Genomic DNA, 27,811 nt, shown 5'->3' with positions numbered 1-27,811 from the left:
CCTCAACTTTTAATTTTTGTTCATTTTAATCCATAACTTTCAAAATACTAATTTTGATCCTTGTACTTTTAAAAAGTGACAATTTTGATTTCTTTATTTTTATTTTGATATCATTTCTTTTTATCACAATTTTATCATGGCACTCCACTCACAACATTTGGTATAAAATTCATGTTAAAATTTTACAAATAGGAATCAAAATGGTATTGGTCGCTTTTAAAAGACAGGAACCAAAACAGATATTTTAAAAGTATAAGGGGCTAAAATAAACTAAACTTGAAATCAGAAATACCAAAATGTAAGCTATGAAAGTTCGGGCCAACCCAAAAAAAAAAAATCAAAGAAAGGAAATGTTACGATTTTGGTGGACCGACTTTTGAAGGTAGAGGGGAGGTTTCCGCATTCAGGGTCATAGAAAGGCAGAAACTATTCAAATTTATGAACCACTGAAACCTGAAAGGTCAACAAGTATTAGACTAAGAAACATCTATTAAGACATTGTTTGGTACCTTCAAACTCAGTTGATGTGTATTCCATCCAGCTCCCTCTAACAGTTGCATAAACTCATTAAACTTATCTTCCATCTCTGATAGGCTTCGTGCAAGCTGGGCCATGATGCTTGCCGAGGCGTGCCAGTGCTCGTCGAGCCAGTAAGTCTGCCAAATACTCCGTAAGACAGACATGCTAGTAGCACCTACCTGTAGAGAAGTATTTAGAAGTAGCCATTGCAGAACAGGAATGATCTCCATGTGATTTTATGCGTACCTTGAAAGAAACAGAGACTTTCAAGTCTTTATCTTGTGTGTTCAGCATGAGAATGTATTTCTCCTTGGCATATAATTTCAGAAGTTCCATCACCTACACGCAAAGGAAAAACACTGCAAATTAGTATCATTTTCAATAAGTTATGGAAAGGCGTGTATGCAGTCATCTGCATTTAACCAAACCATCCCCCTTTAAGATATCGAGCAACCTTTTCAAGATTTTTTATTTTTATTTTAAAGGTACCAAGCTTTGATTGAGAAGGTACCAAGTACCAACCTTGTCAAGTTGCTTTCACTTTATGTGGGATATTCAACATATATTCAACATATACTGAAGTTAATGGTTGAAACACACAGAATTGGGAGGGAAGTGGGATGTAGAAGAATACCGTGGAAGAAGATCTCTCACCGCCCATCATCTCCTCCAACGATACACCGAAGATAATTGCTGGCCTTGTAAATTTTTCCCACAATAATATGTTTTCTTCGGTGTTGCAGTCAACTGTTCCTGAAAGACACCTAAGACGTGGATCATTCTTGTGGTGTGCAATAACTTGCCAGTGGAAGGAGAAAAGGTGGGGTTTTGCCATTTAGGAATTAGTTTTAACAATGTTGTGAAGAATATGAGGTAACAAAAAAATGAAAACCCAGAAGCTCATTAGAAGTGCATAAAAGAAGGCATTTGAAAACCAAATATCAACAATAGACTAATTCCTAAATGGTGAAATAATCATCAAAACTACAAATTTCTCCCAATAGTGTGAATGAAAACAAGAAACATAGATGGGCATACTTGAGGGAAGGGGCAAATTTCAAAGAATCTCCAGAAAAATGGCAAAAATTCTCTTGGACAACATCGACAGCTTGGATCTCAATTACCTGGTACTTTGTTGTGCACAATGTGAGCCCTCACTAAAATACGAGCGCGCTTCAGGTTTATCTGTTAGAAAAAGTAAAATAATGACTTGGTACTGAGATATACTTCAAGATAAAACCAGCACTTTTTCATTCCCCATTTATTTCCCAAAACAGAATAGAAACCTAAGAACTCCATTTCCGTGTGTGCACAATATAATCTGAGTTAAAATAATCTCCCAGGAAGGATATCTTTCTTTTTCTTTCTTTGAAAATTGGGAAACAAACTATACTTGTCATACTCTTACAGTGTTAAAATGCAAGACAGCAAGTGATTGATACCGCAACCAAAGATGAAGAAGCCGCATGCTAAACCATGTCATTGATAACACTGGATATGAATTTACAAGTCCTGGTGTATCCTAGATTGACAATAAGAAACCCAGTTTGTTCAGCAAAACATGAGGTCGTTGGTTGCTGGCTAAAGTTGCATTCAGAAAAATACAATTTTCTGAAAGACGCACCAAGATTAGGATGCCTAGGGCAAGACCAAGCAGCTGCGCGACTACTTCCCAAACTTCCTCCTGGTACATTGAATTAAATAGCAAAACTTATGATGAAAATATCTGAAAATGACTTACACAACTCTATTCCTAATTTATTTCCAAGTAAATATACTATGCCCGGAATGAGGCAGTAGAATAATGTAAGTGAACTTCAAATTACAGTCTATGCTTTTCTTCATTGGACTGCCAGGTTAATCTCTAAACCTTCTGGTACATTCTTAAAATTGTAAGTGGGCAGGTGTGTGATAACACGTTTAAGGACACCTTAAACTACTAGGAGTGAACTTTATAGGTGTTGCAAACACAACCAAATGTTTAAATTTTAGGATTTGGTGACTGATATATCGGTTGCCTCTTTGTGCCTTTTTGGGTAGATGTAAAGATCAAATTCAATACTTTTGCATCCTAAGTTAATTCATTAGAAAAATATTTGGTTCTTGAATAACCTCATACTCATATAAGCATTTTACATGACAGAGACTATAGGAGAATTAATTATATATACTACTTATACCTTTGCTGCTATCTCTCCCAAATTTCCCGAAACTGCAAAATGGTATTGAATAACTCGAAACGAAGGATCTTTCAGTCCTCTGGCAACAGCCTACACAGTTTCAGAATCAGGTCGAACATCAATTATTACTGTTGCAGAAGTTTCAAACTCCTGGAAAGTTGAAAGGTTTCAATTATCATAATATTGCTTTCAGTTTAAATGGTAAATGCATAATTATAAACAATATAGTTGGGTACTTCTATGCACTTCTACATATTTTGTAATCAGAAGATACAACACTAGCAGTGTAAGATACCTTGGCAAGATTTCCAAGAGAAGCCAATGGTAGAAAATAGTTAGGGTACAACGGAGTAGCAAGATCAAAGATGCTGCAGGCAATTACAATTAAAGATTTTACAGTTTTAATAGTAAATCAACAATCAGTTGACAAATAGAGAGCTTGGGAAATGACACCTTCCTGCACTGCCAATGAAGTCTGCATACATGCGCCATTGTTTTGGATCATCATCAAAAAGATTACCAAACCGTCCACCTGGAAAGGATGGCAACACTCACTGAAAAAATCAACATATAACCTTCCATATTTTTAGATCTCTTTATGATTCCAGACCAATGAATAAGCGTCCAACAGCTCCAATGCCATCCTTAGAGACCCATCTGCTCAGAGAATAAAATATACATTCGAGTCTATTAAAAGACTAGATTGGCGTACAACAGTTTGAATCTTTCAAAAAAAAAAAAAAAAGAACGACTGCATGGGTACAATACATGCCAAATGATTATTAGGTCTCTTATGTGTGCGTATGCAAGTGTTACATAGATAAGTTCAAGGACAAATCTGTCAAGGAGAATGCCAGCCAAAATAAAAATGTTATGGGAAAACTTAGAAACCTGATGGCAGCAGCAGAAGCTGCTGCAGTAGTTCCAGAGAAGGAGCCAATACCAACTGCCTGCAAACAGTGAATAAAGGGGTGGAATAAATAATGTTAACCTTTTTTTTTATATACCATTTTGCTAAGAGAACCATGTTATATAGAATGGAAACGTACTTTTGGCAAGACTAGAATTTGAGTTCTTAATCATCTAACAACTATGCTGAATTATGACTAAATTATTGTACCTTCAGGAGACTGGATGTGACCAACGTGTGACAGATCCATCCAGTAATATTAGTGGGGAACTGGAGTATCATGTATTGCAAGTAATCATCTGAAACTGATTCTGCAATGAAAATAATAACAATGTAACAGAACAGGAATACATCTAATTGGATGAATCAACGTAGAACCCAAATATTCTTCCTTAGAAAACAGAAATTAACAAAAAAGTTCAATGAAGAAATTATCAACAGGAAAAGTCCACGCATTACAGTATAGGTACCTGGGAATCCTGCGGGTAAAATAAAATCTTTTATGAGATCTGTAAGCCAGGATAGTTTTGTTTCAGAAAAATGAGATCCTTCAAAGCCATTGGATGCCGGAGATATTTGATCATCAATAAAATATTGCAACTGCTGGTTATCATCTAGTATATACCTGTTCATGGAACCAAATTTCACGAAATGTAACTATTATTTGAAGTTTTCTCAAAGAGAAGGAAAGTCCAGCAGTTCTCAAAGTCTATGAAGTACGCGGATTACATTTACAAGATCTTCAATATCTCTATTTTTCTTTCCTTCGACAATAATTAACTCTCAATCATCAGCTTTATTCTAAAGTAAATTTGAACCTCAATCCGCAGAGAGCCTATGGCACGGTTTCTAAATCACATGGAATGAATCTAACATACATAAAAACAAAACAAAACCATAACTTTAGGAACGAGAATATATTTCTCTTCTAAAAGAATTTGGTAAAATAAAGTAGAGGAATAATTACGTAAAAAGTAAATATCACTGACTTCTTCACAGTGCTATTTCCGAATTTCTCGACCAAAATTACTCGCCGCTGGCTACTTTCTCTGCAGCAAGGAAAAAAAGAGGAAGAAAGTAATAGAATCAGATTGCCAACACTCAAACACCACGAAAATGTACAGAAACATAAGAATTGCGATGGAATACTATTCATTATTCATAGCATTATCACTAAAAGAGCAACAATAACATCCTCCTCTAAATCGATACTTTCTTTCGCCTTTTGAGACACTTAATGGCGGAAAACGATCAAGACTTCAAAGCACTCGAAACATTTCGGAAAGCAGCAATAAATCAATAGAAAACTATGTTCAACTTCTCTTCATCCCTTAATATCCACCAATTTTAAACAACAAAAACGGAAGAATGTAGAACAAAAATCTCGTACCCGCCACAATCGACACCGTTCTTTCCGTCGTCTTCTCCATCCGGAAGGTCGGTTTGGTTACAGAAAATCTGACGACGATTTCGCAGTCTTCTCAAGCTTGGAGATTCAAACGCGCAAGTAGGCAATGAGAGTTGCACAGCGCAAGACATGCGGAGAGAGCGGTTTCTGAAGCTAAGCGACCTGATAGAGCTCCTTTCTTCAGCTCCGTCAACTACAAACGAAGAGAGAACATTCGCAGAGCGATTCTGTTGGTGGTTGTTTGGTTCGTCAATTTCCGCGCGGTGATTGGCGAAGACGACCTCTCTATCCTAATTCTCCGGGCCTTTCCATGTGGCCCAGATCAATATTTGACGGCCTGTTCTAAAAGCCCACTACAAGATAGCCCAAATTATAGAAATAGGCCCGGCCCAATAAGTTTATCACATACCCTTTAATTAGGAGTAGTTTACGTATTTGCCCCAAAACATTTGGTTGTTTCACATTACCCCTTCAGTATGATTTTTTTCATATAAAATTTTCGTATTCCAACAATGATATTATTGAAATATTCAAATTTTTAAGTACAATTAGTTTCTAATATGAGCTATGAAGGATGAGAATCTGTTTCAAAATAATAATCATAATGATAATGAGAACATAAATTATATATACTGTTTTTTTTTAATGAATATATGCTTTTTATTTGACCGTAACCTAAAAAGAATAAGCATGAAAATGCCACTATTCAAGAAAGTGCTAGAATATTGTTTTTTAATTCACATTTTGTTTTTTAAGTCAACTTCCATCTGGATTTTTGGTTAATAACTAAAGCACAAGACTTGAGATTTGTTTTCCAAACATTTTTATTAAAGCATGAACCTCCAACAAAAAAAACAGCTCAATTTCTATGTAAAATTCATGAGGTTTAAATACTCTTTTGGTCTCTATATTAGTCTATGTACTTTCGACTTTGATTCATTTTTATTTTTGTACTTTTTATTTTTGTACTTTCAACTTTCAATCATTTTAGTCATTGTACGTCCATCCCGATCTATTTTTTTTTAAAAATGATCATTTTGGTTTCTATTTGTAAACTTTTATCACAAATTATAAAAATCATAGAAACCTTTAATACAAATTTGTGGTTACATTTCATAAATTCAGTAATAGAAGTGTCATGCTAAAATTTTGATTGTAATAAATGAGATAAAAAAATGAATCAAACTAGTCACTTTTTCAAAGTATAAGGATCAAAATGAACGTTTGAAAGTATAGAGACTAAAATGAACAAAAGTTGAAAGTATAAAAATCTAAATAGACATTTTCAAAGTACGATAACTAAAATGAACTAAAGCCGAAAGTACAGGTATTAAAATAGTATTTAAATCAATTCTGGGGGAGGAGAGCTGGTTTCTCATTCAGATAAAAATGAATGGTTGGCATAACATATCTTCTCACTCAGATAGAAATGAATGCTTCGCAGTTGGCAGAACATTATATGATCTATCATTGAAGGAATCCAAAACTAAAAACCATATGTCAGAAGGCAACGGTTGAGAAGCTAAGTAAGCTAAAAACAAGTAGAATTGTGGGGAAAAAGAAAGAAAAAAAACAAAGCTCAAGAACAAATAGTAGCATCTCAAAACTTTCTAGCCTAATTTTCCTTGGCAGGTGGATATACCAAAAATATTTGCCTCTCCTAGAGCCGCATTTCTCTTTCACAAAATTGGAAATGCAGTAAACAATGACTAGAGACTGTAAAATGACACAAAACTTCAGGATCATTCAATTACTCGTGGTTTGGCTTTTCTCTTCTCACGATTATCTTCAACTATTTGCTGAAGCTCCTTTTCACTGGTAGCTATAAGACGCTTGACAAAGTCGTACACCGTGAGCCTGATGCTGCAGTAAATTAAAAGAAGTAGAGGATTACTAGCTAACAAGAGAATTCAAATGACCAGTGTTTGAAAGTTTAGGGACGTGACAAAAAATTAAAGTTAAATTTCAATTTGGCCCGTAAACTTTCATAGTTGTGTCTAATAAACCCTTGAACTTTAAAAAGTGTCTAATGAGTCCTTAAACTTTCAATGTTGCGTCTACTAGGTTCTTAAACTTTAAAAAATTTATACTAATCCTAACCTATGTTGCATCTATTGGGTTCTTAAACTTTAAAAAATTTATACTAATCCTAAACTTACAATTTGTGTAAGAAGGCCCTTGATCTATCAAACATTTTTTAAAATTAAGAGACATTAGACTGTTTTTAAAATTGAAAGACCTATCAAGAAATTTTTTAAAGCTCAAAAAACCTATATGACACAATTTTAAATGGTCAGAGACCTATTAGACCATAACCTATTAGACACTTGGAAGTTCAAGAACCAAACCACCAGTAAAATTAACCAAAAATATTAACTAAAATTAGTTGCATAGTTGTATATATATGATAAATGCTGGATTCAAATGGGAGACTTCAGCAAAGCTTTAGAAACAAGGTATCCAAATCCATGCCTAACTTTAGCATGGAGCAAATAAATGGTGGATTAAACACCATGGAACCATTCGGCTGCTTAAATCCTCAAAACCTGTACATGCCGTTCTCTAAAACCAAAAACAATCTCAAATAAGTACTCTGGACTTTCAAGCATTGACATCACGAAGAAAATAGACATCTAAAATCCGTTGGAAAATTTTCCTGATAGTGCATAATGACGTCAATTCAAGGGAAGCAATAATATGTTTTTTTTTTTTTAAGAAACTATTTCACTAATAAGTTGAAATATGAATACAAAATGGAGAGAACCCGATAGAGGGGTTACAAAAAACTCTCCAATTAGATAACAAGGAGGCGAAACTATAGAGATGAAAGAGAGGAGATATACCAAGAAACATGAAAACTATGGACACAAAAATATGATGAGGAGACCGCTCCTTATAACAAGGCTAATAAGGCATAAAAATCTGTATGTAGATTGTAGAGCAGTAGAAGCACATATAAATGCATACAATAGGAGTGAATACCAACCTGCTGTTTGGAAGCGTCTTCAAAGCATTTGGAACAAAACCCCTATACAAGCCAACGACTCCATCATGTGCAATGATACCTACATCATTGATGACAATCAAGATAATTCTTTCCGGTAAATTTCAATTCTTGCACATTAATAAATCATTGCCTGTGAAAAAGCTTAAAAGATACAGTTATTCCTGCCTGTCATTTTAATTTTTAACTAATACCTGAGAAGGCTTCCAAAACTGTCTTGTAAGGTGTGCCCCTCATCTGCATCTGTCTTCTCACAGTGTCCAAAGGATAACATGTTAGTGTGGCGCAGGAAGCTGATATCAAGGCTGTTAGTAGAGATGTTTCAGTTCTCTTTTGAACTTTCTCTGGCAAAGACTTCTTCAATCTGGATGGAAAAAGAAAGCCTATTTATATAAAATCTTAAATTCCATGCAAATCTTAAAGCATATGGAGGATCTGATGGACTCACAAGTCAAAAATGCAGAAGTTTACAGCAATGTAAGGAGCTATGCCAATAAGGGAAGGTCCAAGGCCATAGTAGAAGGATGCAATGCCTTCCTCTTTTAGCATATTCAAGGCAACCTGAAAATGATACAGTTTTCATCTTGATATGGGATTTAACTCTAATAATTGGAACAAGCCGGTTAATCATACCTCAGACATAGTTCGGCAACCTGGTTCAACTGCTAACCGTAATCTTAGGACATCTAGTGGGTATGTAATCTACATAGAAACATAAAGCACCATTTGAGAGAAATTAGAATGACACGTCACACCGAACAAGATTACAAAATCGAGAATAATTATAAATTTATTTTAAATGTATTAGTATTACTAGAATAGTAGAATTAGATTCCCGAAATGCATGGATATTAACGACAAGGATGTTGCTAATGTTATAAAATACAAGAGCAGAGCAATAGCAAGTTCAAGGCATTGCTTACAAAAGTAGATGTCATGCCGGCAGAAGCACCAGCAGCAAGTCTTCCAAGCACAGATAGTTCACCATCTTTCCCCCTAAAGATTTTCTGCGAACTCAAATATTAGAAAGGCATTAAAATCACAGGGAACATACTAGATGTTCATGTAACATTTAAAGCTTGCTTATAGTGTAATGTAAGACATACCTTGTAAATTTCATAAGCAAATAGCTGGACAGCGCTATAAGGTATAACACGTATGACCTGGAATATTTGTAAAGGAACTATAACAAAATCATAACTCAAAATCTTCATCAGTACAATAGAAGAAAGTAAAATTCTGCACCACCAAGCACCAACTGGTAATTTCAGGACAAATACCTGAGGGAGGTTGCCCTTCCAGTAACCTTTAATTCCTTCATCCCTACCTATAGTTGTTATTGCCTGCAGTTGAACCCAAGGTATGACGGACCATGTAAACATGAAAATTTTGTCAGAATGATAGAAGATAACGGATAAACCTAGTGAACCACAGAACTCCAAAATTTGTCTTTTGTAGACTATAACTCTCATCAAATTCCCTCAGTCATTTCTACCATTTTTTTAAAATTGGAAATTTGGAATTGATTTGAGATGGTGTGCCTCTCCCCATGCTCAACCTTGAACACCCTATCTCTGCCACCATTTTATTCATTCTCCCTCTTTCAATTACCCAAATTTGGATCCAAGATGTTCCAACCCCACAGATAAATATGTAGGTTCCTCTAAAACAAATGTCCCAAGAGTCATATATTTAACAAGTACTGAAAAGCGGTCTTCCATGCTGTCCTTAGGAGATAAGTATAGAACAATTGATCGAAATGTGCTTCATCAATGTCAAGTGTGAAAATGATATCAAGTGGTAATTGTCCTTGGATTTTAGCATGTAATTGATGAAATTTTTTCATTTTCCAACTAACTATGTACGACTCCAAATTATACCTTATGTTCATCATCTTAATCTACTAGCTACAGCTACATTTTAGCTCGAGGTATGCCCTGTCAACATCAGGCTTTGCTATATGAAATTAAGCCTTTAATTCAAGCAATCTCATAAATATCATCGCGTTATAACAATACAAGTCTATAACAGCTTATGGGGCAGCGCAAGAAGACCAATAACATGTGAGAAACTCTGCTCCAAAGCGATATACAACTAACCACTCATAGCCATACCTCAATGAAACCAATTGCTTTCTTAGTGCCTTCATGCGCCACTCGCACTCCATGAGTCTGCAAGTAGATCAAATGAATCAAACTATCAAGTGAAAATTTTAATATATATTATTAGAGCGTGAGGTCCTAAGTTCAAATTCCACATGTTATTTCTGCGTCATTTTGTATTAATAGCCCACATAATAATATTGAAGTTCACAAAATGAGTAGGTCGAGAAAGTCTAATTTTACCCCAACCTAAGACAAACATTTGAGTCTAACAAAATCACATAGGAGAATATTCCATTGTTGGAAACCATAATTTCCCCAACTAAAACAAAACTGCCTTCCACAAGAATGAATTTAACAAAATCAAATAGTTTCGAGTCGGTCAATTTTGCAAGACAAACCAAAAACTAGCAGTTCCCTTTCCACATGCAAGGTGTAACTACGCAACCCGGTCAAACGAACTCTGGAATTAAAATATGAGGAGTACAAGATATATGACTGACAGAATTAAGAAGAATCACGCACGACTCGATCGAAAACGACTGAAATTCTAGATGTCACTAGCCATTATTTGAGAACGAGCAGACAGATAGCATTAAACACGAACAGAAAATAACGACATCATTATCCTCGATTAGAAGTTGCAGAACATGAAGCAGTTGAAGAACACACCTGCATAAGAAGCTTGATACGGTCGAGCGGAGCCGTGACGGTCTTCGCGGCAGCACCGGCGACGGCGCCGGCGGCAAAGAGCGCGGCGTCTTTGGGCACCAACGCGAGCAAGGCCAGTGGATGCGTCAGGAGCTGAGACGGAGACGGCGCGAACTCGTGTTGGTCTCTCTTCTCCACAACCGAAATGCACGCAAATTTGCAGCGAACGCGACGGCAATCATGGCTGAGCTGCACCTTATTGCTCCATAATCCTTCGGAGATATCGGCGGGAGGTTGCAGAGAGGCTCTGAGGGTTGGGATATTCCGCCATACCAGAGCGGCCTTGTCTTCCTTTCTTGCGGGTTTCGCCATTGGAGAGAGATCTGTTTATTGGAGAGGGAGCAAGAAAAAGATAAGATATGCCGCGGGAGAGACAACAGCAGAGAATTTTGCTCTCAATTTTTTGGAGTGAAGTGATTGAAATTTCTCCTCTCTCTCAAAGTCCTCCTCAGGCTCAATCTACCCAAAAATGTTCGTACCACCATTGTCACTAACTTACAATTTTGTTTATAGGTTTAAATCTTTATGAGAATACACAAAAATTCAATTGGTGTCTTTTTTAATAATAGTTAAAGTTAAATTTAATATTTAATATGTATTTTCAAAATGTTATAATCTTTTAATTTTCTAGACAAATGTATCATAATTTTTTTTTTTTTTTGCAGCTTGACTTTGATTAATATTATGTTATTTTTTAAAATTTTAAATTTTATATATTTGTTTTATACTATTTATATAAATATCTGATTTCAAAATTGTATTTTTTAACCAAAAAAAATATATGCAACAATGGACAAGTAAACATGTGACTTAAAATATTAACGACCAACGAGTGTAATTACTCAATTGAGTTCATCTGAAGTGATGTCTAAAAAGTGATACGAATCAAATCGTTCAAGTCAAGCCAATCAAACTACATCCGACCAAGTCGAGCCAAAGGTAGCAAGCTACTTGTGAGTTGACCTTGACATATATAACTCCACAATTTACTAAGCGCCGATAAAGTGAGATTCTCTCTATAAATAAGAGAGGAGGCTCTGTTCATAAAGTACATTTTCACACTCTATTATTTGTTGTGTGCAACTAAACCATTGTTTGACTTATATGTTAAAGTGTGTTGCGCCTTAACACCAATGTGTATATCTTCTCGTACGTAGATGTTCGTTCGGAACTTCTTGCATTGGAATCTAGATCTAAATCCTACCTCAACAATGAAAACTATAGACCTAAATCCAGTCTTTTTCTACACTAATCTGTTTGTGGATATTACTTTGGAAGATCCCCTCCCCTTATTGGGGATGGTCACACGTCTTTTAGCTTAATTAAATTTCTAAATCCTCAACCATAGAACTTGGGATGATATGTCCGTTGTCACTATTTATTTGAATTAGGACCTCGTTTACTTACTCGCAATTGTAATAGGAATGAATCAGTATGAAAATCAATCGAAATCGTAATGTTATTACTTTGATGTTGTTTACCAAAAATTTTCTAGAATCGTAATCAGAATTCTTTTGATGTTGTTTACCAAAACTGTCTAGAATCAAATCGGAATCATATATATAATAATTAATAGTATACTCATTTCTTCTTTTTAACTAATTTCAAATATATTATTGTGCTTATCTTTTTTTAATTACAATAATAATAAATTTTAATTTAATTTATTACTATATTATTGATGATAAATCTTTTTTATTATAACAATTTATTTCATATGAATAATTCAAATAAAATTACATCAAATTGAAGTAATTAAATTTATAATATTGATATAATAAAATTTATAAAATCACGTCAACTAAATTTTTTAGTTGTTAATTCATAAAATACATCTATTGATATTAATTAATATAAATTTATAATATCATATAATAAAATAACATCAACTAATAAAAATTGAAGTATAAATGGAGAAAAAATTATAAAAGAATAAAAAATTTAATTAAAAATTGTATGAGTTTAATTAATAGAGTCGAATGATAAAAATTATAAAAGTAATTATAATAAATATGCGGGGCCCACCGCATAAGGAATGAGATTGATGAGGTTGTAGGAGTGTAATGAGATTACAAAGTTTAAGATGAGTTCATATTTGATTCTATTCCTACAATTTTGTAAATACCGTCAGGGAATGGAAGTTTTCATTACAATTCCTTGATTACGATTGCGGGTAAGTAAACGAGACCTAGATTTCTAACAAAACCCACCTTGTAACTTAATTAATATGGTTTCCTCCGAAAAAAACTTAATTAATATGGTTGGTGGTGTCATCTTTTAATTTTAAATAATTGAAATTCTTATTATCCCGTTAATCCACTAACCTATCAATTCTTTATTAATGTCAGCCGGAGCATAACTCAACTGGTTAAGACACATATCTCTAACCAAAAGATCGTTGAGTTCGAATTTTCATCTTTGTTAAATTGAAAAAAAATTACTCAGCAGTATCTAACCCCTTTTCAACTAGTTAAAAAAAAAAAAATCAATTTAACATAAATGTTGGGATTGATAGAGATTCTAACCTCCAATCTTTTGGCCAAATAGTATATATCTTTAACCAATTATGTGTTATGCAACTATCAATATCTAACCTTTAAAGATATTTTTCATATCGAATGTATTGATTTGAGAAAAGTTTAACACTTTTTTTTCATGCAGTTTTGCTTAAACTTTAAAGGTTTTCGGGCACACATCTCTAACAACATAAATTAATTTAATTTATAGACGTGACAAACGATTTCTAATCAGTGATATTTTATATAAATAACATATTTTGCAGGTCAATTATATATAAATTTGGATAAAGTTTGCATTGATAGTGCAACTAGAGTCTCACATTAACTATGAAAGAGGAAGATGTATGGTATATAAATGAAATTAACCATTTTATACGTATAAATAATTTTTTTAAAAACTAAAAGTAAAGTTTGGAAGGTTTAGGAAGGTTTCAAATTGACCTCTTGAAGTGTGTTATTTTTTTCAATATAAAAATTAATAACTAAGTGAATCTTAATTATTAATTTTGTTTAAGCCACTGCAAATCATCGAGTCACATCAAAAAGGATGACATGTGTTAGTCATTTTAAAGTCTAACTACAAATATTACCATTACAAAGGTAAATGATTTGATTCTACCTTAATTAATTATTGAACTAAAAAAATATATACAATTTTCCTTTTATGTTAGATTTCTATATATTCCGCTTTGACGTGGATTTAAGATATATTGTAAATTTTAATTAAATGATAAAGATGTATTGAATCCTCTAAAATTACAGTGATCCGATTAAAATCGAGACCTTCTTTTAAAAAGGAGGGGAAAAAGAAAAAGACGAAGACCTAAAAAACAGAGGGAAAAATAAAACATCATTTTCATTACTTGAACTTACCAATTATTACAACGATCAACGACAAGAGCAGAAACAAGAAATCACCCCTTGTCCCACACTCCCCTATTTTCTTATGATACATTAAGAACTCCAAGACGTAAAAAAGAAAGATTAAAAGAAAAAGAAGACATAATTTTGATTGCAAATAATTAAGGGCCGCAGGTTGGCATGATTTAATTTTTACCCCAGCAGCTGTCTTCATCAAGCGCCCAACATTTGAAATTTCCCAAGCTCTCCGACAAGCAGGCAAAGTTGAGGCCAATTTGAAATCAAAGAATTCAATAAAAGATCCATTTGATTTTGTCTTTTTCTTTTGGTCCTTCTTCTCACGGAAATTTCAAAAGAAGTCCCTCTCCTTTGGGAATTGGCTGACACCCAAATACTTTAAACCTGCATCCAATTAATTATATATAAAGTTTGTTAAGTTATTTTAATTGGAAATCAGAAGGCCTACCTAATTAATTTAATTTCGGTTAATTGAGAAGGGAATTTTTTTTCACCTTTTAAGCTGTGAAGATTGCTTGGTTTGAAGATTGGATTCCCATGTTGGGAATTGGAGCATTGCTATCATCTGTGAGGAGGAAAAGACAGAGAGATATTAAGAAGATTGGTGCATATAATTTTCATTTAAGGGATAATTTTATATATTTGTTTAAGCTATATTCAAATTCGAAACTATCATTTCAATAGCTGAAAACTCTTTTTTCCTCGAAATCATTTATGTTTCGGAGAAATATAAAACTAAAACTACTTATACAATTTTAAGTTTGGCCCAAGTGCTTGACCCAGAAGACAGTTTAAAAACACTTTTAAAACTATCCAATTTACTTTAGTTCAAACTTATTTGTCTTAATTTTTACGCTCTTTTTTATCATAAAGAAAAACACTTTTAAGAGTACCCAACCAAAAATGTCAAAGGATTTGCTACTAACCATAATCTTTTTTTCCATAACCAAAGTGCTTATAATTAAAGTGGTTTAATTAAAAGCACTCCCAAAACATATTCTTCCCCTACAAAATTAAAGCGCTTGTTATACAAGTCTACATTCCCACCGATGTCTCTAGCATATAATTCTAACTCAAGCTACAAAAATTCAGACTTCTCCATCCTAAACAACGCAAAAATTAGACTTTCCAAATCCGAACCCGAACCCGAACATTTTAGAGAGAGAAAGATAGTCACCTGGTTGGGTCTTGGAGACAAAGAAGCAAGCAGCAATAATAATGTAGCACAGCAAAAGAATAAGGCCTTTAATATAGTGAGAGGTTCCATCTTGTAAAGTGAAGGCTGTGGCAATAATGGCCAGCCCAAGCGAGCCCGTCTCCATTATGTTGAAATTCAGGTCCATGTCCACTCCCATCGTCCACGCCACGATCACACACATTGGAATCTGAAATTATTATAATCTTCCGGGGTCAGTTTGAAATATTTCAACTTTTTCAGGGGCTCCAAATTAATATCCACAAACTACTGAAAAATAAGGTGCTTGAGGCCTTGAAATTTTCATTAATTGCATATTCTTACCACAAACAATGCAATTTGTGTCGCAGACCCCAAAGCAACCCCCAAAGTTATGTCCTGAAACAAACAAATTAAGCAGAAATTTAATGTGTGTTTTTAAAAGTATAACAAAATTTAAAATATGGCATAAATTTGGCCTTTTCTAGGGGGTTTTTATTTGAATTATATTATTTTCGTAAACTTTTTTGCTATATTTAAAAATACAAATTCATTTTACGCTCTCAAGATGAGCAAAACGTATTATTTTTCAAGATAATATCTTTTTGAATATTAAATTTTAATTCAAAGTGAAAAAAAAAAACTAACCAATTTATTTTTGAAAGCAAATATGATAGCTCCCGCGTGTTCAGCAGCGTTTCCAACAATCGGTAGCAAAATTATGCTAAGGAAACTCACTGACAAACCCCAAGAAGTTGATGCTTCCTGCAAAAAACAAGAGTTATTTTTCTACTAAGCTAACGAAAAATAACATAATAAATAGTGCATTACAATATTTATAATAACTCTTTTTTAAAATTTATTCAAAATAAAAGTTTTAATATTTCATAGCTATACTACAATTTTTATATAATATATAGAGGTTAAATTTCAAGGTATACCATGAACTTTTAGGTTGGTATCTCAGTTATAGTTTTTTGAACTATAAAAAGTGTTTAGTAGAACGCTAAACTTTCAATTTTGTATCTATTAGGTCTTTGACCTATGATTCAACATTTTATAAAATTTACGGACTTATTAAATATAAAATTGAATGTTTAGAAATTTAACTCACACTTTTTAAATTTTTTTTACACCACTTTGTAAAGTTCAAACACTTATTATAAGACACAACCTAAAAAATTTATAAACTAAATTTGTAATTTAATTAATTTTAATAAATAATACCAGTATAAGACGTTGGTCTACAAATTTAGCTTAGAAACGCTTTAAATACATAATTAATTGAAGTATTTACCTCAATTGAGTTGACAACGTATTCCGACAGCAGCGCAATGAGGATTGTCATTCCTATAAGCCATGCAAATGCACTCCCGAATCCAATCACGGCCTCTTCATCAGAAACGACGTCGTCGTCACCATCCTAAGTTCAACAACACAATTGCAATAATTTTCTAAAAAGTTATGTGAAAATATATTTGGATTAACTTCTGAGTTCTGATTAATTTTAGAATGCAAAAATTATTCTCAAATAAAAATCTAGTCTGCAGTAATCAAATTAATTTATAATCACTTTTTCAGACGATTACATAAAGTTAATTTTACAAAAAAGGAATTACAAATAGAAATTTTACATTTATGTAGAATTCACTTTTAAATACTGACCAAACAAATTTGGGGATTAAAATTACTTTTCGCAACTAAATACACAAGTATCTTAATTAAAACATTTTTATTCAGGAAGTTTCACTGTTTTTCTTAAGTCATTAAATTTAGAAAGTATGTCAAACTCATTCTAAAAATTAAATGTAATACTAAAAAAATGAATGTAATGGGTGTGACATCATATAATTGCATATATGACAACAACCAAAACTATATATGTATATAATGTGGTTGATAATCAACCATAAATAATTATTTTTATTTACAATATTATTATTTTGTCTTTTTCGGAATATTTACAATATTATTATGGTGGTTGTATTTTGGTCACTATCTCAACAACTTGGGTTGCTATCCAAAACAAATTGCTACTCTAAATGGTAGATTTTCATAGCCACACACTAAGTGAAGCAACAGTCAACTTTCGTTGCTACCCACAATAAATTGCTATAATGGTAGTCGATTTACAACCACAGTGAGTAGCTAATTCAATAGCCAAAGTTTTGTTTCTATTTAAAAAGATAGCGTCACAACACATCAACTTTTTAATTACTCCAAAGGACTATTTTTATAAAAATATAGGACTCCTTCCATAACAAATTCTCGTTTATTGCTTTTTATTTCTATCTTTTGGTAACTGTTATTGTTTCTTAACTATTTTTTGTTTTTAGTTTTTTTTTTTAATTTACAAAACTCATATTAAATATTAAAATGAATATAATATAAAAATTTTGAATATTTAATTTAAAAATAATTTATTTATAAAATATGTTATTTTTTCTATTTCAAAAATTTAGAGAATGAACAAGAAGAAAGGATTACCAACCAGAAACAATTTATTAAACACAATTCTATTTTTATTTATTAAAAAATAGAAAACAATAAACAAAAAAAATTATTAAAAGGGCATGAAATAAAATGTAAATCGTAAGTTGAGGAAGATACTTGGAGTTAGGAATTTTCGTACAGACGAAAAATGTTATTCTTTAATTAGAGAGAAAAGTTTAAAATTAATATTTTAATATACGGGGTTTCTCTATTTTTGTTCCGCCCAATTAGAGATATAATTCAATGTTTTAATATGATTTTTTCATATTATATTTTTGGGTGGGGGAAGAAATTAAAGTTTATCACGGCGGCGCGTGGCCATACCTCTTCAAATAACTGGCGGTGAGTCCAGAGCTGGAAGACCAAATAAGCAATGTAAGCGGAGAGCATAACGATGCTGCTGGCTCTGGACAGGTGGAGGGTGGAGGCGGCGGCGGTGGCGGCGGAGGAGGCGGCGTAGCCAAACAATAACGGCAACAGGTGGCACAGTAATGAAAGCATCAGCATCAGTGCATTGACATCGGCTTGCCTCTGTTAAAATAAACAAGAACAAGTAATTAATTATTGGGTTAACTTAAACTTTTTTGTTTTCTCAAAAAAATAAAATAAAAATTTAATCAAAACTTTGACCACAGGACCTAATGATAGGAGTATTAGAAAAACCCACTAATGATTAGCAATAAATACGCAAAGAAAAAACCTTTAAGTACCGATTTTACCCTTCCCACTCTCCAATCTGTTTGCTGACACCGTAGGAAAAAGAGAAGGGTAATTTAGACATTTTACTTAAAATGTCAACCAATTTAAGTAACACCAGCTAAATCGACCAGTAAAATACTCAACTTCTCCCAATGACTTGACTCTAACAATATTTAAATATTTAATAATTAAGAGAAAAATACAAAAATAGATAATTTAAAAAAAAATAATGACTCGTTCATTTTTTTTTGGTGGTCCTCAATGGTAAGGAGCCAAAAAAATTTCCCAAATTTTCTTTTATTAGAATAGAGAAAAGATAAATTCTTTCATCAAAAAATAACCAAAATTTCTTCTCACCCATTAAGAGAAAGTAAGTATTATTTCACTAAAGTAGAATTATTGGCAAGTGTCATAACTTTTGTCTTCAACAAATCGATCTATGTTATTTTTAAGGAACCTATATATAACTTATTGATTGTGAGTTTGAGTCCCTATTTCTACCTGTTGTATAAGAAATTTGAAAGAGAGAGGAGTTACCCTGTCGTAATTCTGCTCGGTTCTCATATTTGCAATGCCACCGCAGAAGAGAGAGGTTCCAAGGACAAGAAGAAGGTTTGAAAGAACAGAACCCAGAAGAGAATACTTCACCACGTCTATCTTTCGTTGAGTAAGTGCAAGAATTGCAATTATCAATTCTGTCGCATTTCCACACGTTGCATTCAAAAGCCCCCCAACTACACCAAAAAAAAAATAGAAAAACAAATAAATAATTTGAATTTCAAAAAATAAATACATTAATTATACCCTAATAAATAAAATTTAGCTCGAATATCCATAAATTATTATTAATTCTAGCAGTTCGAATTCAAAATCATCTTATTTTAACTTTTTGCAAGAAAAAAAAAATCTTTTTGTACAGTGATCTCTCCCGTGAGTGGCAAAGATAGCATGCATGCAATTGTCAGTTATCATGTGGTTGTGAATAAAAATAAACATATAAAATTAAAAAAGAAAAAGAAGATGGGTTGTTTTGTTCTTCAAACCACAAATTTTAATAAATATTTATTTAAAAAGTGAAAAAGTGATAAATTAGGGTATTTAATTTTTGTACTATTTTATTTTGATTATAATAGACAGAATAATTAGTACCTGTTGGACCAGTGAAATAAGCGATTTGCCTTCAGGAGAACAATAAAAGAAAGTAAATTAGAACAATGGAAGAATAATTAATGATTTGATGTTAATTAAAAACAAATAAAAATGCTAATAGAGGCTTACTCGGTGAGGAAGCTGACACGTTCGGCCAATGGCGTGAGGCCAAGCAAGCTCAAAGCGAAAACCCAAGGCTGGTGTTAGAAGAAAAACAAAAACAAAAAACAAAATTAATTTAATCTTAAAAAAAAAAAAGAAATCTGTTGAGAAACGACATGTAGTTTTGCACGGGTTCTCACTCTTCCAAAGCGAAAGATTTGAGCGATAATAGCGAGGGGAATGGCGGGGAAGAGAATGGAGAGCTTAGTTCCCAAAATGACCTCCTGGAGGTTGATGAGGAAGTTGCGGAGGCAGGGGAAGCGGATCTTGGAGACGAGGGTTAAATCGGACTTTTTGCGGAGGGAGGAGGAGGACATGTTGTGGGCGGTTCGACCGTGGCCATGGCGGCTGTCTTTGGTCAAGCGCTTGAGGGTTCCGTTTTCGAGCAGCCATGGCTCTGTTTGGGTTTGGGAAGCCATGGTTATGGCTATGGTTTTGGTTGCAAAAGGCAGAGAAAAGAGAGGAATTAGTGGGCGCTGTTGGTCTCAGATGTTTCTTGAGAAATGGCGGTAATGCAGCATTTATAGAATGGAACTCGTTGGATGACTACAGTACAAATTTTGAATCTTCCACGAAGCTTCGCACTCGGCTCAGCAAATTGGCTTGGTTCGAGTCGGTTTTTTTCTTTTTTTATTTTTCAAATTCGAGGTTGGAACTTGAACCGCCTATTGTTTCAAGAAATAATATGCGTATTTTTTGTGTATAATATTAAGTTTAAAATTTTGTAAAAGTTATATAAATTGTAAACTTATCCAATTACATGAGAAAAATCAAAAACTTGGGATAATTTTTGAAAATAGTATAAAGTAATGATTTTTATAATTTCGTATTTACTTTATGACATTTTAGTATAATTTTCCAATTGGATGGACAATATTTTACTATAAGCTCATGTCATTTAGTGCTCTTGACGTAGTTTTTCTATAGAGCATGCTTTCTTTTTTCTTCTTTCAAATTTGTTGGATTTGATGTCGTGTGTCTTATATTAGTGGAATCCTATAATCGAGATTCATTGTCTATATTGAACAATGCTGTAATCGATACAAGACTCGAACATATAACCTCATGGTAGGTAATACTATGATATTCAAGTTTGATGTGATATTGTTTTCTTGTTTTTTGTTTTCCATTCTACAGCTAGATTATTAATCACATTATGCAATAATTTGGCATCAATTATCCCTTATCGCACCCTTGACAATTTTTCCACTAATATTTTTTAACTACTCTGAGCAAATAAAAAAATAATAAATTTCTATTCCAAGAGCTTCTATAGTAATATATTTTTTAAAAACATGTATCTTTCAAATATAGCTTTGGTTCCCTTTAATTTTAAATTTTAGAGATAAATAAAGATGAGAAATGGTAACTAAAAGCATTGTTCTAATTTTTTATACACACCAAATGTGTCGATTTCTAGGTGAGGTCTGCGTAGGTGCCACTTGAGTGCCACATACGTCTTGGTCTCCACTTGCCTATTACCTGTCCACATATAAATCTGCATCAGTGTGGTGTTTTGTCGAATGCACTTTGATGTTTAAGTTAGAAATCAAGTAAAAGACAAACATGTATGAAGCATAAAGAATAAGAGAGCATAAATCTCGAGGATAAGAGTCTACTAGAGATCAGTATATGTCGAATCCTCACGAGGAGTTGTATAGAAAAGACCTACCTTCTTTTAGGGTTAGCATCTTTCTTTATGTAGGAGGTTGAGAGTGGATTGCCTTGGGAGATCTCCACTCCCTAGGGCGTTTGTAGGGGAGAGGCATGTGTTGCACTAGGGATCTGTGGAGACCACCAACATCCTCTGTTTCCCCCGTGTCATTCAGATGATGGGCTCGGCGGCGTCCTATATGTTCCTCTTGAGGCTTGCAACGGTTTGGGTACAGGATGTCAACACTCTGTCCACACAACTGGCTATCCATCATACACGATCATCAGGAGTGCTTGGCCCCATTTTTGGTACGCTCGAGCTCTTTCCAATACGCTCAATCGTGCCAGGTTGGTTTCCTGACCCGATCCAAGTGACCTAATTAGTTGGTCTTATGATACGTGGTGGGTTGTTTTTACCAAATAACACTGAAAAAACATGAAAATAGTTACTAATTTAAATAATTTCTACTCTTCTTTCTTAAAATATAAAAAAATTATAACAGAACATATATATAAAATAAGAATTAGAGAATCTTACTATTTAATCTTACTAAAGTATAGTGTCATTTCTTAAATAAATCAACTAACATTATAGGGGATATATTTTTCAAGAAATATATTTAATGTTGCTGTCACAATATAACTGTGGCTTTCATAATTATTAGATACACGATTAAAAGCTTTTATACCCTATTACATATTCCGCGCATGTAATAACAGTTAGATTGTGTCGATCATGCTTTTATAAATTTATCACTTTCAACAAAGGTGAACTAAGGACGAAAAAAAAAAAACTAAAATCATAACTTCATTTGACTCATAGGTTAAGTGGCAGTCAATTTAATTTGTTTATCACGCAATAATTAATTTATCACTTTTTCTTTCTTTTTTAGTACAATATATAGGGTGGAAATTGAACTCTTGATTTGAGATATATGTCAATTACAGTTAAATTATGTTCGCTTTGGCAAAATAATTAATTTATCATTTTCAATAAATGTGAACAAATGTATTTGATTGTGATACAAATTTGCTCATCTTTGTTGAAAATTAATTTATCATTTTTAATAAAGGTGAATAAATTTGTATCACAATCAAATACATTTATTTATGATGATACCAAATTAATATTGTTTTATTTAGAAGAGTTTCTATAAAATTAAGAACGGAAATATATTTTTTTTAATATGAAGATTTGCTCACAATCTCTTGAATAGAAATAAATGTCTTAATTAAATTAGGTTAGTATCACAAGTTAAAAAAAAAAAAAAAGATAAATGTTAGGAAACTAGGGTCAGCTTCTTGGTGGCAGGAATGGAAGTTCACAACCACCATAAAACTTTCCAAGTTCATAATAACTAAAAATAGAAAAATCCATTATATTAAATTTGTAGCCAAATAAAAAGGATGAATGTAGATTGATTTAGTTTGCCATGCTTTAATCCAAATTAAACCAATTGATTCATTTATCATATAAATTGAACGAAGCTATTCAAAGAATTTATTTGTTGAGAAATTGGATTACTCCCGGTAAATTTAGTTTATTTGTGTTAGGAAATGGAAAATGAAATGACACATGAACCAAGTAAAATAGTTGATTATAGGTTGAGATATGAAGTCTCGAACCCATTTTTCGAAGAGAAATATCTCGATCTTAATTGGCAGCTCTGCCTGTACCTTGGCCTTAAATTGATAGTTCGAGCATGGAGTACCTCAACCTTAGTTGATAGCTCGGCCAAGGATGTGAGCTATATCACAAACTACTTTTCAACCATGTTTCCAACAATACACCGGAGATCGTGGTACGTTTATAACCGCGCGATAAGTGAGACCCACCAATCTACCCATATAAATATAAAATCTCACTTCATACACAAGTATGCAACTTTGATTCCTTGTCTTCAGAGCGATAAGTCGGATTGATACTAACTTGAGTGTCGAAGTGTCTATTCTATTTGTGCAGGTTTTTCCTTGCCTACTTCGTTCTCTAATAGGTAGGCTCATTCAATAATTATAATCAAGGTTAGAATTCTACATCAACTAGCGATATATACCTCATATAAGTATATTATTCATACAGCGCAATTGAAATAGTTTATATTTATTTATTATTTATTTTTAATGATATTTATTTCATCTTGATGTTTGTATTATCAAATACTTTAATTATTGGTTCCTAAATTTTACATAAAAGTTCATTGGATCCTTATTACTGCTGATTTTTTTTTTCTATTGTGTTTAATAAAAACCTATGTAACACTAGGTAAACTTGTAGTTAAGTCATAATTATCAATTCTGATATAGAATTTGAAATTTTTTTCTTTCTTTTCTTAATTAATATTTTGTTAATTAAATACAATACAAATTTTTTTTAATATAATCAACGAATTATTTACAAAAGTTAAATCTAAAAAAATTATTTCAATTAACCTAAACATATCTCAACCATCAAAACATTAGTATCTAGCTGGATTATCCAAATAATGACTGAAAATTGAGAATATTACCCGATACTCAAAATTTTGAAATGCACCCCAAAAAATTATATGAAAATATAGAGTTTCAATATACCGCAAGCATTCTTTCCAAAATATATAGAGAGAGAGTTTTTTTAAGTACAAAATGTGAAATGGAGTATCGAACTAGCAGCATCTTCATTTGAGATATATATCAATTACCACTGAATTATATTCTATATTTAACATTTCAATATACTGTAAGCATCCTTAAAATAAATAAATAAATAAATATTATATAATATATATACATACAGAAGAGGCAAATATCTTATCACCATCATTATCAATGTGTCACGGTATCGCCTGATAATAATGAGAATAAAGGAAATTTCGAGGAAGTTTCTTAAGAAACGACCCCTCAAACTCAATCATATATATATTTTCCCTTCGCTTCATTTCCTATCCTTAAAAAAAACACTAAAATATAAAATCGTACCACCCCATTTTTTGGACTCACTGAATTAAAATGGTTACTACATGCATGTTATTGTCATTTAAAATTTTGAAAAAATGCACTCTAAAATCAAATAATAGTTCAAGATAATTTATAAAATAATTAACCGTTTATGTATTTTCAAGAGGTTTATTTTAGACCGGGTACTTTCAACTTTAGTTCATTTTAGTCTCCATACTATCAAAATTGTTCTGTGTTTTTAAAAAGTGACCATTTGACCCCTTCATCTTATTTTTCAACCTTAATTTTTTTATCACAATTTCAACACGACACTATATTCAATATATTTCTTAAAAGGTAATCATGATTTTATATTAAAAAAAATTTCATTATATGTAGAATTTGTATTAAAATTTTGAAAATAGGGACCAAAATAAATACTTTTTTTTTTAAATTATAGAGACAAAAATAAATATTTTGAAAATATAAAGACTAAAATGAACCAAAGTTGAAACTACATAAACTAAAGTGAACATTTTGAAAGCAAAGAGATGAAAATGAACCAAATAGCGTATGATAAGTTAATATACAATTTTTTTATAAACAATTAAGTCTAGTACACCGTTTTTTACTTCGTATTTTCTCAAATATTATGATGAGTCTACATAGATGGTATATGTTATCTTTATTTGGACATATCGTTCTTGTGTAAAAGATTGGGTTTCTTTTCCTCAAGTATTGTGGGAGAGATCAAATTGATGTGGGACTAATGTATGCATTCCTTATATAATCAATATTGATCGGAAAAAAAATAACACTCTCGTGATTTGAATATAGTCTATAAAGCATTTTTTGTTTTGATATCATGTGATATAAGCATTGAACTCAAAAGTTTGAGTGAATTATTAATAATTGATTGGAAAAGTAATAGTACGGGGAGAATTTGAAGATAGAAATATAGTTTTAATATAATGTGAAATCACTACTAAGTAAAATAACTTGACATATTTTAATACTTTTAAAATTTTGTCTTTTTTCGTCGTTAATTACTAATTATCGAAGTTATAGAGTCTAAGTCAAACATCGTTTTATTTGATTTTTTTTGGATAATAAATTAATAATGGGATTTCGAGCTGTTTACAATTAACCTATGCAACTTGTACGCAGTGCGTTTGGAAGTAAATAAAATAATCATAAATTTTTTTATTAACAAAAATCAAATTGAAAAAATAAGTGAATTAAAAAATAGTTATGGATAAACCATTAGTTTGAATTGTTTTGGTCGGCCGATTCCTTGGCAATTTAAAATAAAATGATATCAGCAATTTAAAATAATCAAACAAAAATATGGAATTCATCCTCATTTACACCCACGAAAAATTACACTGATCTTTCAACTCCCCTTACTTTCATTCAATCTCCAAAATTATAAAAATTAAATTAAATAAAATAAAAAAGGAACTCCAAAATTTTCAACCCCATAAAGCTATTTTTTTTTTAAATAAAATTTAAATATAAAACCAATAAATGGTGAGAGTTGAAAGTATTATCAATAGGTCAACCGAGAGGGTTTTTTTTTTTTTTTGGAAACAAAACAATTTGCATTATAAAGCAGCTTATAATTAAGATACTTTATGTTAAAAGCAATTATTTTTGAAGCTCTCTCAAACACTCCCTTAAACATCATAAACATCATAGATTTAAATTCTCCTCCTACCTTTAATTACCACTCGTTGTTTGAATTCGTACATAAAATACATTTGTTAAAAGTAATTTTTCTAGAAACACTCGTTAAATACGAGAGAGCTTTGAATTCTTACTCACAGATCTGATCTCTTAACCGTTGTTTTAATTCAATATGTAAAGTATTCTTACTAAGAATAATGATTCTAGAAGTACTCTCATACACACTTTAAACGTTAAAGAGGTTTTGAATCCCCACTCTACTGATATCGACCACACCCGTTATATATAAATAACAATTATTGAGATTTGAAGAATGTTTGTTTGTTTTTTAGTGGGAGATATGGGAATCACATGGTTTGGGCAATAAAAAGTTGGTTGTCTTTGGCTCCAAACCAAACGGGTCCTCACCTCTTCCTCATGGCTCCCCATTTGCTATGTTTTTCTCTCTCTCTCTATTTGTCATCAGAATCATAAATCATATAACTTTTTAATAAAAGTTTAGTCTTCATACTTTAAAAAAAAATATATTATTGACATTGAGAATTATAAAGGGGCATTGCAATTCAAATAAAAAATAGTGATTTAATTATGAGACCTGTAAATTGAGTTGTCACGTGGACCACTCCTAAGAGACCACGTGAACTTGGGGTTTGAGCTCGAGCCACCGAGTCAAGGAAAAAAATTTGGTGTTGCGAGACTAGCAGGTCAGCTCTCGACTCATTCCTTGAGTAGAGTTTGTCGGATGAGATATCTACTAAACATTGTGTAGCCAAAGCGTATCTTTTTGTTGGTGGAAGATCCTCTTTCTAACAAGAATATATTCTAACCACCAAAGTTCGCGTCCTCAAATCTCTCCCTAGAAAAAATGGAGTAAAACGTTTCTCAAATATGAAACATCTTGCATTAAATCTCTAGCTGGTCACTTTTGACTCTTCTAACCTGAATTCTAATTTAAGTTTTTGAGAAAGTTTTGGTTGAGCACTTGATTGCTTCAAATGACTAAGTCTCTCTTGTGTCAATTCAGATCGATGAGACTTCTGGAGCAAACTTACCCAATCGTATTACATCATCTAGAATCAAGCACCAACAAGTTGCATTCAGGAGGAGTATAACAACGCTAACTAATATATAAATACGTTATATCCCATTCTAATTAATTGACTTAGTAAACACAATTTTCCCATCAAAATAAAAGAAAGAAAATTTCTTACTGTTGAGTCACTTCGACGGGCAATTAAAACGTACCAAGTGGACTAATACTAAAAATATAGTTCTATTAGTTCTAATTTTGCCTCATTCGCCTAGTCGTACTTCAAATTAGTCCATTTCTCGTACGTTCTAATTGCTACGTGGCACCAACTCCAACATCAAATAATTAGTTACAACTCTCCCTCACAAAATCTTAAATAAATAGTATAATTTCTTAAAAAGAAAAAAAAATGGTCGAGTTTCTGGGAAGCTTCGTATTCCCAAATCAATGGTTTTGGATAATATAGAGAGAGTTGGAAGAAATTGAAACCATTTCAAAGAAGACAAAAGGGTTGCATGTTACTTACCACTTTTCCTTTGCCTACCATATAATTAAAAACCCTATCCCATGAACTCTTACATATTTCCTTTTTTTTTTTTAATTATTATTATTAAATCTGT

General features: G+C 32.3%; 3 protein-coding genes across 5 annotated transcripts; all 3 read right to left on the bottom strand.

The window, feature by feature from the left end:
• Positions 1-240: 240 nt before the first annotated feature.
• RUS5 (root UVB sensitive protein (Protein of unknown function, DUF647)) lies at positions 241-5,290 on the bottom strand. Of its 3 annotated transcripts, XM_022295894.2 has the most exons (16): positions 5,000-5,069; positions 4,599-4,658; positions 4,339-4,478; positions 4,080-4,234; positions 3,820-3,920; positions 3,591-3,649; positions 3,310-3,356; positions 3,153-3,231; positions 2,995-3,067; positions 2,700-2,789; positions 2,144-2,203; positions 1,928-2,041; positions 1,644-1,704; positions 1,154-1,272; positions 766-858; positions 241-698 (listed from the first exon to the last, which is right to left on the bottom strand). In XM_022295894.2, coding segments are annotated over exons 3-16 (1,275 nt in total). In that variant the 5' UTR covers positions 4,341-4,478; positions 4,599-4,658; positions 5,000-5,069; the 3' UTR covers positions 241-476. The 3 variants fall into 3 exon arrangements, with proteins under 3 accessions (XP_022151586.1, XP_087977286.1, XP_022151585.1); XM_088121160.1 differs by lacking the exon at positions 4,339-4,478 and having other exon boundaries at positions 1,154-1,266; positions 5,000-5,290; XM_022295893.2 differs by lacking the exon at positions 4,339-4,478 and having other exon boundaries at positions 5,000-5,289.
• A 1,111-nt stretch (positions 5,291-6,401) lies between these two features.
• Positions 6,402-11,310, bottom strand: LOC111019487 (putative envelope ADP,ATP carrier protein, chloroplastic). Its single transcript, XM_022295890.2, has 10 exons — positions 10,796-11,310; positions 10,136-10,192; positions 9,302-9,364; positions 9,128-9,184; positions 8,945-9,028; positions 8,655-8,723; positions 8,470-8,582; positions 8,216-8,385; positions 8,004-8,082; positions 6,402-6,880 (listed from the first exon to the last, which is right to left on the bottom strand). The coding sequence occupies exons 1-10, from the start codon at positions 11,144-11,146 to the stop codon at positions 6,760-6,762; spliced, it is 1,164 nt and encodes a 387-aa protein (XP_022151582.1). The 5' UTR covers positions 11,147-11,310; the 3' UTR covers positions 6,402-6,759.
• Positions 11,311-14,190: 2,880 nt separating this feature from the next.
• LOC111019448 (vacuolar cation/proton exchanger 3) lies at positions 14,191-20,416 on the bottom strand. The gene is made up of 11 exons (XM_022295839.2): positions 20,050-20,416; positions 19,877-19,944; positions 19,748-19,776; positions 19,136-19,332; positions 18,224-18,430; positions 16,704-16,829; positions 16,055-16,171; positions 15,752-15,805; positions 15,410-15,617; positions 14,727-14,797; positions 14,191-14,616 (listed from the first exon to the last, which is right to left on the bottom strand). Exons 1-10 carry the CDS (start codon positions 20,326-20,328, stop codon positions 14,730-14,732), a joined length of 1,353 nt encoding a protein of 450 aa, XP_022151531.1. The 5' UTR covers positions 20,329-20,416; the 3' UTR covers positions 14,191-14,616; positions 14,727-14,729.
• Positions 20,417-27,811: the final 7,395 nt, after the last annotated feature.

Source organism: Momordica charantia, assembly GCF_013281855.1.
Source record: "Momordica charantia cultivar OHB3-1 chromosome 1 unlocalized genomic scaffold, Mcharantia_2.0 BLBB01000001.1, whole genome shotgun sequence".
NCBI classification, from domain to species: domain Eukaryota; kingdom Viridiplantae; phylum Streptophyta; class Magnoliopsida; order Cucurbitales; family Cucurbitaceae; genus Momordica; species Momordica charantia.
This window is presented reverse-complemented; position numbering and strand designations above follow the sequence as displayed.